The sequence below is a fragment of the Petaurus breviceps genome, unplaced genomic scaffold (assembly GCF_028583685.1).
Source record: "Petaurus breviceps papuanus isolate PSGF00001 unplaced genomic scaffold, PetGlider_PUasm1.0 221, whole genome shotgun sequence".
NCBI lineage: Eukaryota > Metazoa > Chordata > Mammalia > Diprotodontia > Petauridae > Petaurus > Petaurus breviceps.
In genome coordinates, this window is record NW_027185877.1 from 11,934,525 (window position 1) to 11,949,740 (window position 15,216).

General features: G+C 35.1%; 1 protein-coding gene across 6 annotated transcripts in view; it reads left to right on the forward strand.

Moving 5' to 3' along the window:
- The window catches only part of TMTC1 (transmembrane O-mannosyltransferase targeting cadherins 1), a 340,352-nt gene extending 327,125 nt beyond the window's left edge, over positions 1-13,227 (forward strand). For 4 of the 6 annotated variants that reach the window (XM_069094881.1, XM_069094882.1, XM_069094884.1 and 1 more), the window contains 2 exons: positions 355-432; positions 4,766-13,111. In XM_069094881.1, the coding sequence (XP_068950982.1) occupies positions 355-432; positions 4,766-4,918 (231 nt within the window). In that variant the 3' untranslated portion in view covers positions 4,919-13,111. Of the gene's footprint in view, positions 1-354; positions 433-4,765 lie in introns of all 6 variants that reach the window. The other 2 variants (XM_069094886.1, XM_069094883.1) reach the window with 1 other exon arrangement.
- Positions 13,228-15,216: the final 1,989 nt, after the last annotated feature.

A 15,216-nucleotide genomic window follows, 5' to 3' on the forward strand; every position in this document is an offset into this window, starting at 1 on the left:
GAAAACAACTACTAAAAAGCACAGTGGTATTCTTATACATTAAGATCAGTAGGAACTAAAAATCAGTTACGTTCTCTAAAAGATCCAACAGTTTCTGTGAGTCTACAAGGAAATTGCTGGGAAATTATACTTTTTAGTTTCTTACAGTTTACACTTAGCAAAACTTAGGTGATCCAGTGAATGTAAGAAAATCATAGAGATTTAATAGTCCATTCATAGAAATAATGGCTGTCATTTTATATAACTGTATTAACAATTTAAATTTACTATAAATGAAGCAGTTTATATAACACACATAATGTGTTTTTAATGAGTATTTGTTTTCTGACCTAAAGCTGTTTCTTATTTATTTAGAGCTATCAAGCAGCTGTGCAACTGAACCCAGACCAAGCACAGGCCTGGATGAACATGGGTGGAATTGAACACATCAAGGTAGCAAAAGGAATTTCCTTTTATATAGACCAATTCTCTATCTACTTGTCTTTTCTGTATTTTATTTTATGCATTTAAAAACATTATTCTGAGGTATTGATAGACTTCACCAGACTATAAAAGGAATCCATGACACACATGAAAATGGTTAAGAATCCCTAATCTAAATGATGAATATAGCCTGGAAATCTGTGTGGTTAAATATATAATTGACTTTGCTACTTACAAGGGTGTGTGTGTGTGTGTGTGTGTGTGTGTGTGTGTATAACAATTTACATTCTCTTCATGTGTTGCCTGTGTTGTCCTTAGTTGATGAATTTGAATTAGATAATCTTTAAGATTTTTCCTACCTGTAGCATTACCTGCAGTAGTAGATTTGTCTCAAGTTGGCCAAACTATTTTGGTATTTAATTGAATTTTAAAAATTTTATTAGCTTTCTAATATTTTCAATTCATCAGTTCACTCTTACTCTCTTTTTGTTACTAAAATTATTTAGAGTATAAATTTCTCCCTGAAGACTGCTTTGGCTCCAACCCCCAAATTTTGGAATGATTCTGTTTTATTGTCATTATTTTCAATAAAATTATGTATCTATGAACTGTTCTTTTACCTAGCAGTTCTTTTGGATCAAGTTATTTAGTCTCTAGTTGATTTTTAATACTTTTTTCAAGTAGCCCTTTAATTATTTATGTTGTGATTAACACAAAATATGTCTATAATATTTCTATATTATGCATTTTTTAGGTTTGTATGTTGTAGAGCTGTAACGGCAAGCACACCCCAGTGTCCCCAGGGTGTCTGCCAACACAGGTTCTTGGATCTGCTTTGAAAAAGGAAAGCAACTCAAAATGGGTTAACAAGCTTACTTTAATCAGTCAAATATGTATCATTTACCTAGTTCAGGGGAAAAAGGTCAGCACCCCAAACTTCAAAGTATACAGACAGAATTATCAAGACAAAAACAGATCAAGTAGACAGATTTCCAAACTGTCCAACCATTACATCCATACCAAACAACGTCTGGGTTTCAAAGCCGGGGGGCTCTGGACAATGGCTTTCCAGAGTTTCATCTGATCAAATCACAGAACACTTCTCAAAGTGAGCCCCAAAACAAAGCCTCACATCAGGGCTTATATAGCCTTCTCCTGGCTCAGAGAATGTAACAACCTTATTGACCCACTGGCCAATCAAGAAGTATCTACTGAAAAACAAGCCTCCCACCCCAGGCTCCAGGTGCACGTTAGCCTAGGGGCAGGGAAGATCTTTAAATTTACATTCCCATTACAAGAGCATGATCAGTTTTTATAAATGTGCCATATGCAGTTTAGCGATATGTATACTCCTTTTTATTTTCATTTAGAAATCACCAGACATCTTTCATATCCAATTTTCTTAAAACTCTGTTCAGATCCTTTCATTAGTTCTAATTTGCTTTTGGCTATCTTTATCAAGGACTAATAGGGATAAACAATTTAAATTGTAATTTTATTGTCTCTTCTCATTCACTTAGTGTCTTTAAGTATTTAGAAGCTATGCCATTGGGTACATATGCTAAGTATTAAAATTAATTCAGTAATTATGTTACCAGCAAGCAAAATAATTTCTCTTTTTAAAAAAATTTAAATTAAGTTTATTTTTACTATTGACTTATCTGAAATCATAATTGCTACCTCTGATTTTTTGTGTTCAGCTGAGGCATTTTTACTTCATCCCTTTTACTTCAACCCTTCATTTTAATTGTGAGAATTAATGTTTAAGTATGCTTCTTGTTGAATTTTACTTTACATTCTACTAACCTCTTCTATTTTATTAGTAAATTAATCCCATTCACATTTGTGGATATAATAGTTAATTGTTTCCTTCCATTCTATACTCATACTTTTTTCTCTCTGTACTTCTCTTTCCCTTTATAATTCCATAACACATTATCCCACAGGTATATATAGTAAGCTCAAGCATATGTGGCAAAAGGGTAACACAGCTCCAGATTGGTGGATATCCTTTTGTCCCATTCATGTAAGCTCAGGAGGTTCCCCTTAGGTATATGATGTATATAATTTGCTTAGATCCTTGCATAATTCAGACTGTGGAGGGCAACACCATCCTCCCAGTTCCTCAGGCTTGAAGTTCAGACATCCTGGATTTCTCACTATCTCTCAACTCCCTTATCTAAGCTGTTGCCAAGACCTTTCTATTTCACCTTTGCAGTGTCTCTTAAATACATTCCCTTCTCTTCTCTGCCTCTGATACAGGACCTCATCACTTCATGCCTGGACTATTGCAATAACTTGAGGGTGGGTCTGTCTGCCCCATTCCAGTCCATCTTCCATTCAGCCACTAAAGTGATTTTTCTAAAATGAAGATCTGATCATGTCACCCTTACCCTCTTCCCTATTAAGTAAACTCCAGTGGTTCTATATTTCCTCCAGAAACAAATACAAAATATACTCTAGCATTCAAAGCCTTAATAAGCTAGCCCCCTTCTTCTTTTCCAGTCTTCTTAAACCTTACTGCCCAACAAGTGGGTATGGGTCTTCTTGATCCCCAGCCCAGTACTTTATCTACTGTACTACCTCATTGCCCACTCCTTTAGAACTACATAGGCAAAATAACAGCCTTATAAACACTTGAAGACAAGTCATCCTCCCTTCCCCCCATCTTCTCTTCTCCATATTATATATCCTTAGTTCTTTCAGCCATTTCTCCAGTTTTTTATATCATTTCCTAGATGAGGCTACAGATCTCCACATTTGCAGAAGATAAGCAGGGTGTCTGACCAGGGGAAAGAACAGTGGGACCTTTACTTCCAGTAATCCAGACACTGTGAATGCTGCCTAAAATCAGTTATTTTGTTTAGCAGCTGCATCACAGTGTTGGTTCATATTAAACTTAAAATCAACTCAAATACCCTGACCTTTTCCCACAAAAGCTGCCTCTAAGAAGAGACTAAGGTGTTTGTTATTGCCCAATTGTTAGGCTTTTCCTATATTCACATTAAGATTCATCTTTTTAAAAAATTACAGCCAGGCATTCTCTTTTCCTTTTTTATTCTATTTCTATCCTAAAGAAATGTGTTATTCTCTATTTTATCCTAGTACCTATCCCTGAAATACCCATATCTCAGATGTTAGTGGGTTATTACAAGAGTCCAGGGTAGAGGTAACAAAGTAACTATGGTATGACAGTGATGTAGTGGATAGAGGCCATGTGAGGACAGTTGGATTTGGATTGGCATTAAGAGCAACGGCTAGGGTAATAGAGACATCACTCCCTTCTCATGTACTGCTACCAAGAGCTGTGTCTATTACCTGGACACAGAACAGTTTCAAAATGACCTTCCCTTTCATTTTATAAAAAATGACATTTCTATAAGCTAGTATTCCACTTTTTTTACTGGAAGTTTCAAAATAGAGAGACAGCATGATTTAATGTACAGTATTGGTTTAGGAATGAGACAGATGGGTTTAATACTGTGACCATGGACAAAACACATCTGTTGTCTTTGTTTTGGTTTTATACTATAAGAAGAAAATATTTTGCAACAGCAACAATGATAGTAGCAGAAATTATACTGATAAAAAACCTTTCAAAAAAAATATAATTCATTGTGATTTTATTGGTATTCCACTATTGTACATGACAATCCATAATAATAATAGCTAGCATTTATACAGTACTTACTATGTGCCAGCCACTGTGCTAAGTACTTTACAAATATTATCTCACATCATCTTCACAACAACCCTGGAAGGAAGGTGCTATTATTATCCCCATTTTTTAGCTGAGGAAACTGAGGCAAATAGAAGTTAAGTGACTTGCCCATGGTCATACAGTTATTAAATATCTGAATTTAGATTTGAATTCAGGTCTTCTGGACACAGGCTCAACATTATATCCACTGTGCCACCTACCTGTATCATCTGTCTCAGAGAATGACCAAAAATTCAGAGAGTTACCTCAATGCTAAAAGGTACCAGCTGTGTGCTACCCATAGGAATGCCTTTGAGTAATGACCTTGCTGTCATTTGCAAATACCATACCACAATCACACCTTGCATTAATAGAATTGAAAATCTTTTCTTCCACTGTCCCACCTTATGATTTGGCTCTTATTTCTTCACATTCCCCATCTGTTCCTGTACTTAAAACAAATGGATTTTTGGAAAGTGTCCACCATCAAGGATAAAATTGCCAGTAGTGAGGAATACTCTTTTTTTTTTAAAAACATTAATATTAAATTGAGTATAGATATTGTTGATTTCTCACATTTGCCTTTCTTAGATGGAAGTATTCTTATGGAACAGAATGTAACTCTTCTTTTTGCCCCCACAGGGAGACTATGTTTCAGCAAGAGGTTATTATGAGAAAGCCTTACAACTGGTTCCAGATAGCAAGTTGCTGAAGGAAAATCTGGCTAAATTGGATCGATTAGAAAAGCGATTACAGGAAGTTTCAAGAAAAAGATCAGACACAGTAGCACTTTGACTAAGGCTCTTGGGATAATTTGAGCTCCCTGGGAGAGGGAAAATTATGGGAGGCTTCATTTTCATACCAGTGGAGACAAGTCTTTGGTCAAGCTCATCAACCAGGATGGTGCATATGGAACTAGTGCAATGAAATTTGTTTTTCCACGGGTCATAAAGAATGGTCAAGGGCAAAGAAAAAAAATAAGGAAATAATCTCATTTTAACCAACTGTTATGCTTGGGTTATTCCTAGGAATCCCTCCAACTATTGATCTATTCTATCAATTTTGAAAGCCCAAATTTTTTTTCAGTTATTCATATCAGGAAATTTTAAAAGTATCCTATGCTATGGAGGCATAGCACCTGGTTTTTACAGAGGGGGAAAAGAAAATGGAAGAAGATACTGAGACAGAATACTTATAAAGAAAACCAAACAGGAAATTCCATGGAGTATTAATAAAAAACCACCAAGGGGTAATTTACTTAATCCTAAGGGCCAGTGTGACATTATCTGCAGCCTTGGAGAGAGTGTGGGGATAAATATCTGGAACCTTGGAGAAAGTACAGGGATAAAAGGGTAATGCAAGGGAAAGGGGGGTGGGGCGGCTGTTTTCAAAGTTCTATTGGGAGTAAATAATGGCCCACTTTCATATTTCTGTTTTTGTCATCCTCATATAATTTATAAGGAAAGCCACTAGAAGTGTGTTTGGAAATCCCTGCCTGTCCATGTGTGAAGGGAAGGGGAGGAGGAAGAAAGAGAAAAGAACGGTATAATTAATTATTGCAAGGAAGTGTTACTTGAATATTTTATTGTCACTAAACATAGTATCACTTTTGCAATAGTTCCCCTCCAATATTTTAACAGAGCTGTTAAAATCACAAATATTATTCTCATGCTTTCATTATTGATGAGAGTTTACCATATCTAGTCACCCCTAGATCTACCTAGCCACATTCTGCCTATCATCTTGCCACTCTACCATGAGAATCCTCTTTCCTTTCTACCCCTTAGTCTGGACACAGTAATTAAATCAACACTACCATTCCTGAAAAGGATGTGTCAAATCAATTGCCCTTTGACTCTATTCACCATTCTTAGGTTTTTCCAAATGAAAAAACCCCATCTCTGGCTCCCACTTCTGCATATATCATATATAAAAATATGATATATAATATTTATGATATGATAGATATGATATATCTATATCACATATAGATATTTCATATAGACATGTTGTATGATATTGATATGTTATTGTATCTATCATATATATATATATATCAAGATTTGTCTATATAAAATATCTTTGTCTATTTGAATGTAAGATCCTTAAGGATAGGGATCATCTTGCTTTCTGTATTTTTATCCCAGCACTTAACACAAGTGGCTTGCACATACTAAGCACTTAATAAATGCTTTTATATTCATTAATTCATTCTCCCAAATATTGACATTTTGAAGTGTAATGTTGCAAGACAAAGTTAACAATATAAATGAATGGAAATCACTTTATTAGTTTAATATTGAATATCCCAGGTGTCATTATTTTTTGAGGGGGAAAATAAAGTATTGAGAAAAAAATTTTTACAGTCAAGCACAAAGGTGTTTTAAAGAAAACTTTAAATAGAGAACTCGATTCACTTATCTTAGGGCTAGTGAGTCTCTATGCCTAGAACATGAAGTGAATTAGACCCAAAAGACCTTGGTTTATTTGTTTTAGAAATGTATTTTTTATTGTTGGGCTTTCCTGAAGAATACAGATTATGTTTTGTTTCACTGACTCTTTGAGAGATCATCTAAAATTCTAATTAAACACAATACACATCTTTTTTCTAAGTGAAAGTGGAAGCAAAGTGAAACTCACAATTTGGACTTTTAGTTTTGTTATTTATTTTTAACTTATAATAAAATGTTTAATATATGTATGTACAGATAATTTTTTGTAGTGGTTTAATACCATCTTTCCAAATTGGTAAACAGAACAACAGGAGATAATTCCAAAGTGAAAAGTAGCAAAGTTTGAATAGTAACCACAAACTAGAAATGATTTAGAGCAGAGATATTAAACATGTGGCCCATGACACTCCCAAGTGTGACCAAACCAGATTATAATGTTAATATGTCGTTTCCTAAATCAATATGTGGCCTGAAGGGATCCTTATGTACAGTTTAGTGGCCCCCATTTCAATTTGAGTTTGACACCACTGATTTAGAGTCATTCATGGGCAATCTAAGTCAGTTGGGTGGGTGTCGGTCATAAATGATGGATATAGCTATAAATGGTTGAAACAAAGAGAATGAAGATGTTCATCCATTAAATGTGGAAACTTGATTCTGATAGTCATTTTCCTTAAACAGTAATTACTAAATGCTATGCTGTGTGTGGCACTGTGCAGGTATTATACAAATAAGGTAGACTCAAAGACATTAAAATCTAAATAGGGAGGAATATGGCATCCACATTGTAGTTCAGTAAATCAGACCCAAAAATAAATCAGCAGGAACCTCTTATTCTCAGGGATAGCATAAGAACATAATGGAGAGGGTAAATGTCTTCCACCTTACCTAGTGTGTTATAGTTCAATATCTAACATAAGAAACTTACATTATAAGAACATAAATTCCAACATTTAAGGAATGAAAAATTTTGTATGCATTTTCAAAATGTAAAATTATCTTGGAAAGGAAATCTGTATTAACATTATCAACAATACTCCACACTAATGTTTTAATGGAATGAATTCTATAGCTACTTAAAACTTTAAGAACATTTTAATTTCATGAATTCCTCAGGAAAATAAGCTTTTAAGAGTTGCAATACCACCATCTGAAATTGTATATATAGTATGGAGCTCAAGCTTTAAAGGGTTCACAACTTGTTTGTATCAAGCATTTTCAGGTATAGCAAACACTGAGGTGGAAAAACAAATGGAAAGGCACCTTAATGTTAGGGATGGAAAGTCATTCCTGGAGTCAAGATTTGGGTTCCAGTCTTTGACATCTACTGGCTATGTGACTGTGGGTGAATCATTTAACCCTTCAGTGCCCATGTGGCTCTCTCTAAGGCTCTAAGTTTCAGAATAAGTACAAATGTGCGTCAGTAGAGGGACTTTCCTCATGGGGACTCTCTAGTACAAAAAAAATCAAAACCTCAATTTGAAAAGGATGTTCTGAAGCTATAAGACAGCTGGCATAATTAAATTAGCATTTAAATCCTAAAAGTTTCTGAGAGAAATAGGCAAAAACCAAATCAAAAGAAAAAGATATCACTATTGATGCAATTTGTGTTTTTGCACTACTTAGGTGTTCTCTATTTTGAAAAGTAAGAGATAATAATTTAGATATTATTTCAAAAGACATTTAGGGCACTCTATACCAATTTTTATTTGGATTTTTAAAAAAAAATCTGGACCTGTGTTTTAATTTGCATAGGGATCTCATTGTAAAGAAATTCCCTCTTCCAATCAATGCAGACTTGAAACTTTTGCAATGCCTAGTCTTAGATAATTCCCTTGGGCACTTGAGAGGTTATTATGAATTGCCTATATAGTAACTGGGACTGGAGAAAAGATGTCTCTATTGACAGCACCATTCTGTGTTCCTAAATTGGGGGAAAGAAACCAGAGAATGAAATGGGTTAGCACTGAATTTGACATAGTACTAATTTGATGACTAAAGTCCCACCCCAACACTCTACTACTTTAGGTGTAGTATATTTATTTCTGTTTCTCTCCCCTGACAAAATACATATGCAAACCTGTAGGTGCCTGATGAAATATTGCCTTTGGGAGTTATTTTTAACATTGCTAACTGGTGGAATTCTTCCTGAAAATTTTTCTTACCTTTGCCAAAAGTTACAGTATTATAAAGTCAGTTTTTGAAAGGTCAATTGGTAAAGGAAGAAAAAAACAATTTCATCTTCCAAAGTAAGATTTGTCGTGATGTTTTAAAGCCAAATGTTTTTTTTTTTTTTTCCAGATGAATGCTCTAATACCAGGACTGTTTTTTGTGTATATAAAGTTATTCAGACCTCTGTAGAATCTACTATAAATATTAAAGAGGGACAAGTAGGACGAGTAAAACAAGCCAAAGATTACCAATATGTTATGGGGTCACCTGGAATAAAAGTAAATTGTAGTCCATGTAGTCCAGTGTAACGTGAAATAAATGATATTTGCTGAAATTCTTGAGAGGAAACACCTCATACAATGCATATTTTACAGTTAAATTGTGCCAATGCATTTTAGGTCAGGATCCAAATGAAGACATCAAAAAGTTCCAGACAAATTAAACTACAAAGACTGGTTATAATTGGAAAGGACAACCAAAAAAAAAAGTTTGTGCGTGTTTTAATTGAAGGGAAAAATCCGACTTGTAGGTGAGCATCTTTATCTGGCAGCTTTCATAGGAGTTTTACCTACTTTCTTCTTATTGAACCACATGTGGTATAGTAGTAGCAGCACCACTAGACTCAGTGTTAGGAAGAACTGAATTCAAATTTCTTTTCCTAGCCATGTAAACCTGGCAAAGTAACTCAACTAAACCTCTGTGTGCCTTAGGAAATTTTCCAGGACTTCGATACTTAGTTACAGAGGGATGACTAATTTCTACCTAGTTTCCAAAGACATAAGTGGATATGTCCTTTTGGAATTTCTAGCTTATTAAACTCCTAGGATGAAATAAAAAATTAACCAAAGATTACTGAAGAATTAAAGAAGATAAACAATTGTTTGAAGCTATCTTCATGAAATTGAGAAGCAAGTAGTTTTGTTGAACTGCTTTTGCACCTGGACAGTTTTAACTATAATTCTTCACAGATTTCAGTAGTAGCCAAATGAGCTTTACATACATCAGGATGAGACTTAAATTGTATACAACTCTAAGGGATGCCACATTCTTTAAGATACTCAAAATGTATTATATAACTCACACTTTATGGCTGTAATCATTCATCCTTTGCAGTCGGGTATAGATTTCTTTTGGTTTTCCCTCTATTTTTTTTTTTTGTGTCTCTGTTCCTCTTAGGTAAATAAATTTATATGAAACTGCTAACAGATTATTTTAAAAACCAAGTATGGCTATATTTTGATTATTTTTTAAAAAATTAAATTTTTCCTAGTTTCCAGCTTACTTTTGTTTTTAAAAATACTCCCCATTGGCACGGCTAGGTAGTGCAGTGAATAGAGCACCGGCCTTGGAGTCAGGAGAGTCTGAGTTCAAATCCAATCTCAGACACTTAACACTTACTAGCCGTGTGACCTTGGGCAAATTACTTAACCCCAATTGCCCTGCCCTCCCCCCTCCAAAAAAGAAGACAAGCAAAAATACTCCCCATCATATAGGCAAGACATGGCTCTGGAAATAGCATCTTTTAATTATTTTTTGGAGAATAAATACTTCATATCTTAAGTTCCTGATAGTTGAGTAACTAAATAAAGGCAATTGGTGATTGCCAAACTGAAAAATAATTATAATTTAAAATAGTGAATCTTTCTGTGCTTGCTATTAGTGTTTTGGTACAAAAGAGAAATATATTAAATAGTTATTCCTAAAATAGCAATTCTTTATTATTTCTGTTCTCAGTAGGTGTGTGGCTTAATGGTTAAGAGACAATATAACTGTATCAGAAACATTGTCATACACAACACACACACACATACACACACGAATTGTCAAAATTCCTCAGAGTAAATGGTCCTATTTAAGATATGCAAAGAAATAGTTAGGATATTAATTTTTATCAGTGGGTCCCTGTTCACTATTTCTTTTTTGATCTCTAAAGGATCCTTCTATTAAAATATTTAGAGACATTAAAACACGTGTAAAATGAAAAACTATTCTAATTTATAGGTTTTTATTATCACGAGGAGCTATCTTTATTTTTGTCTATCTGAAAAGGTCTCTATCTATCTGTGCTTAGTTTCTCCTCAATCTGAGTAGCCTAGACAGTGGTGTGTAATATTTTAACATCAATAAATATGTATTAAGAACCTCATATGTAGAAATCAGGAAGACAGTCAGATCTTGGAATGGATTCAAGTTCTACTTCTGACACATACAACCTTTGTTACCTTTGTGACCGTAGGCAAATCATTTAACCTTTTGGTTTCCCAGATAATTCTCTAAGATTTTAATTTGTATATAAGTTGTTCTACATTTCCACAGGGCTCTTACTATGCCAGTTAAATCACAGATGGAGACCCTCCTCCCCCCCAAAAAAAAGTGAAAGACATTGTGCCTAATGGTTTTTCAAGGAGCTCACAATCTAGAGGGGCAGGAATGTCAAAAACACAAGTAAATATAATATAAATTAATATATGATGAGGAGTCAATAAAGTTCTAAGGAAGGAAATATCATTTCTGGTGATGAGCTTTGTGGTAGGGAGTAGAGCATTATTATATCAGGAAAGGCTTCATGGAAAAGGTGGTAGCCCAAGCTGGATCTCAAAGGATTGGAAGGATTTCAACAAGGGAGATATTCAGAGGCAATAGGTGGTACAGGAAGACCTTAGTTCAAAACTAGCTTGACACTAATTAGCTAGGTGACCATAGGTAAGTCATTCAATCTGTTAGCCTCAATTCTCACATCTCTAAAATTGAGATAATAGCACCTACTTCCTAGGGTTATTGTGGGGATAAATTGAGATACTATTTATAAACTGTTTTATTAATCTTACAATACTATTTGATGCTAGTGATTATAATTTCTTCCTAATATAGCACTGACCACTATGGATCCCACTGCCTAATGGTCAGGTATATTAGATTACATTTCTTCCCCCAAGCTTCTCCTGTACCCTTAAGAGGTTTGGGGATGTCTAGACTCTCTGCCATTGGCTCCAGCCCCCACCAGTGGTGTTCTTTGAAGTATAGGAAATAGGTCCCCTATTTCATTTAGCCACTTGACAGATTAGCTCTTACAAAAAATACTTCACAGGTATAATCACAAATATACAAACTCATTCCCCCAACACATAGGAGGCATAATCCTAAAGGGGAGCCCTTTGTATCATCCCTGTCTTTAAGGATGAAAAGGAGATTAGGTTCACAGCTTAGTTCAGTTGCTATAGAGCACAATCCCAGTTCCAAGTCAAAAACTGTCTTTGGGCTTGAGTCCCAAGTACCCTAGCTTCTTCCAGTCAGTTTTCCCTGCCAGGCAGTCTGGCTGAACCATCCACCTGGAATCCCAGCTTCAAGGTTGCCATGGCTCCAACTCACAGCCTTGTGGGTTTTACACCTGTACCTGAAATTGAGGACATGCAACACAGGATAGAAACAGACACTCCCAGGCCCATTACTCTTGGAACAGGGGAAAGAAGTCTTTTCCCTCTCATAAGTTCAATTCAGGGTGCACACACTGTAAGTAAACTGATTTTCACCCTCTGCAGCAGAAAAGGGCCCACCACAGTGTCAGAAAGAGAATGACCATCTCAGTCTCACCAGCTTTAAAGATACAGTCTGATCTAGTTAAGCAGTAAATCAAAGGAGGCTGCCCCCAAGCACATGGTAGGAGATGAAGAGTGCCTCCATGTTAGGAGATGCATGCATTGGACAAGCCCCTCAGGAATCTGGGCATGCTCCAAAGACTAGTCTCCTACACTAATTTGGAAATTTCTGATACTTTAATGACATCTTAAGACATGGTGATGTCTTTTTAAGCAGTTGTATCTTGCCCAATATGGATTTAAAAGGTTTAGGTCATTAAAGAAATAGCTAGTAGTTGTTTTAATGATGGTAATCCAAACCACTTAAGGAAAGGGTACTAATGTGGCTAAACTGATAAAAGTAAGTACTATTTCTTTTTAGAGAGTGTGATTACAACATCTTTAGAATTTCTTGAAATTATCCGTAGAAGTTATGGCATGCCTTTTCACATAGAAATCATTTGACCTAATACAAGTTGTGGTGTTTCCTGCTTTTGTTCTTAAAATGAAATTCTTTGTTCATGTTGTTGTTACTTTATATTTTTTCTCAATTGTTTGTGCTATACATTTGTTTTTACATCAAGTGATCCATTTAGGCATATATAATTTATTAAATAAAATAAAAAAGATAGTTTGGATATAGGCCAATGAAAACTCAAATAATTTATAGACTTCTTTTCTTTTCATTGTCTGATTTATGTATACTTTGCCCAAGAAGCTCTGAACATAGTACTTACAAAGTAAAATTTTGTAATTGTCTATTTTATATAAAACTATACTGAAAATAATTCTGTGAGCACATTATGGATGTGTATTTTACTCTTTTTTAGCTTTGAGGTATAGATTATTTGGACTTTGGAATTTTAATTAGCCAGTTGTAAAAAAGAATAAAGAGGGTAAAGATACCTGTCCTGACAAGTGTTTCCATGGAACCTAAATGAATGCCACACTTTCCCACCAGATGGTACCAAGGTATGCCTGATGTAGAGAATGCTTCACAGCCAGGGACTGATGACTATCAGCAGACATAATGACCATCAGCCTGAAACTACTCAAGTTAATGTCTTCAGAATTCTATACAGGACAGAGGGACAAAACAGATGTTCTCTACCCAGATTTTGGAGGCAACATGGCATAGCAGATAGCACACTGGCCCTGGAGTTAGAGGACCGAAGTTCAAACTATCTCTGATTTGTGACTTTGGGTTTGCCACTTGCTCTTCCTAAGCCTCAATTTCCTTATTGGCAAAGTGATGGGATTGTAATAGATAGGCTTTGAGGTCTCTTTAGGTTCTAAATATATGATCCTCTAACTCTAGGCTTATTTTAAGATCATAAGATACAAAAAAATCTTAAGATACATAAGTCTTTCTCATCCTTTTTTTACCTTGGTTCTTTAAGGAAGGACAGTGCACGTTACAGAAGAACTCTAGCATCATGAGCAATAATGAAGAAATTGGAAGAAGATCCACTTGCCAGGGAGAATGATGATTTGGGATATGTTGAGTTTTAGGTAAATAGTGAGACATCCAAGTAGTAATATCCCTAAAAACCCCAGACCAAAGGCAAGTAGGACTGGATAAAAACTAAGAACAACTGTACATCTGTTTCTGATTTGTGGAATAACCTGTATTTTTTTTTTTGCTCTTTTACAGGAGAATGTACCAGTGTTTCCTAGCTTATAGGATTCTCTATAATTGCTTTTAATCTTGGTCCTCCCAAAAAGTTTTGGAAAACTGGGTTACATTCCTCCTCTCAGCCCAAATTTTGAAGACACTGAAAAATCTTTAGTGATCTGCTGACTTTTTATGCATCTGTACCTTAGCTGTTGATAATTTAGGCTTATCATCATTGGCATCAAATCTGTGGGCCTGCATTCCTAAGTATGGATTTGCTGAAGGGTCAGGCTGATTAACAATATTTTCAAGTATAATAAGAATAAGAATAAGAATTGCATTTATATAGCACTTACCATGTGTTAAGTGCTTTACAATTATTATCCCATCTGATACTCACAACAATCCTGGAAGGCAGTTGCTATTATTATCCCCATTTTACAGAACAGAAAATTCAGGCAGAGATTAAGTGACTTGCCCAGGGTCACCCAACTAGTAAGTGTCAGAATCTGGATTTGAACTCAGGTCTTCCTGCCTCCAGACCCAATGCTGTATTCACTGTACCATCTAATTGTCCCTTTTCATAGATTCTCTCTCTACAGATGAAACTCTAGGCAGGAAAGGAACTTCCTCTTGGTTCACTCCTTCTCCCTGAGCTACTTCAGTACTTAGGTCTTTCTCAGTCTGAAGGAAAATCATTGAGTTATAGTAATATATTTCCCATTCGAAACTGTCTTTTGCGCTATTATTTGCCAATCTCTTTACCACTAGTAGGTATTTCCTTCCTTTCATAGTTCACTTGCCTAATTATACATCACTCTTTTCTTCTAGGTCATCAGGGTATCTAACTCCCCTAACTTTCTAGGGACTCCTGTTTATTGTGCCCCCATTTTTCTCTAGGGCTATTCTGTAAAATGGTCTCTCAACTTCTTGGTATGAAATAGATATCCATTGATCCACAAATTGTGTGTTCATTGAGCACTCAGGTTTCTCAGCAAGTGTCCTTAGGTTGGTTTCCTTTGCCTTTGGTGGGACTTATCTTTTTCAATTTTTTCTCTATTGTGAACTTAATAAACATCAACAAACAAACATTTCAATATATAAAGAACAAAATAAGAAAATTGAACATGAAACTGGACTTCTGTTACATAGTTTAGTTTAAATATATATTAATTTTAACATGGTGATAACAAAAATGTCATGCTTATATCTCCTTGCTGAATTTCTTCTTTTTGTCTTTCTTTTTTTTTTTTTTATTACTTTTTTTGTTTCCTTTTA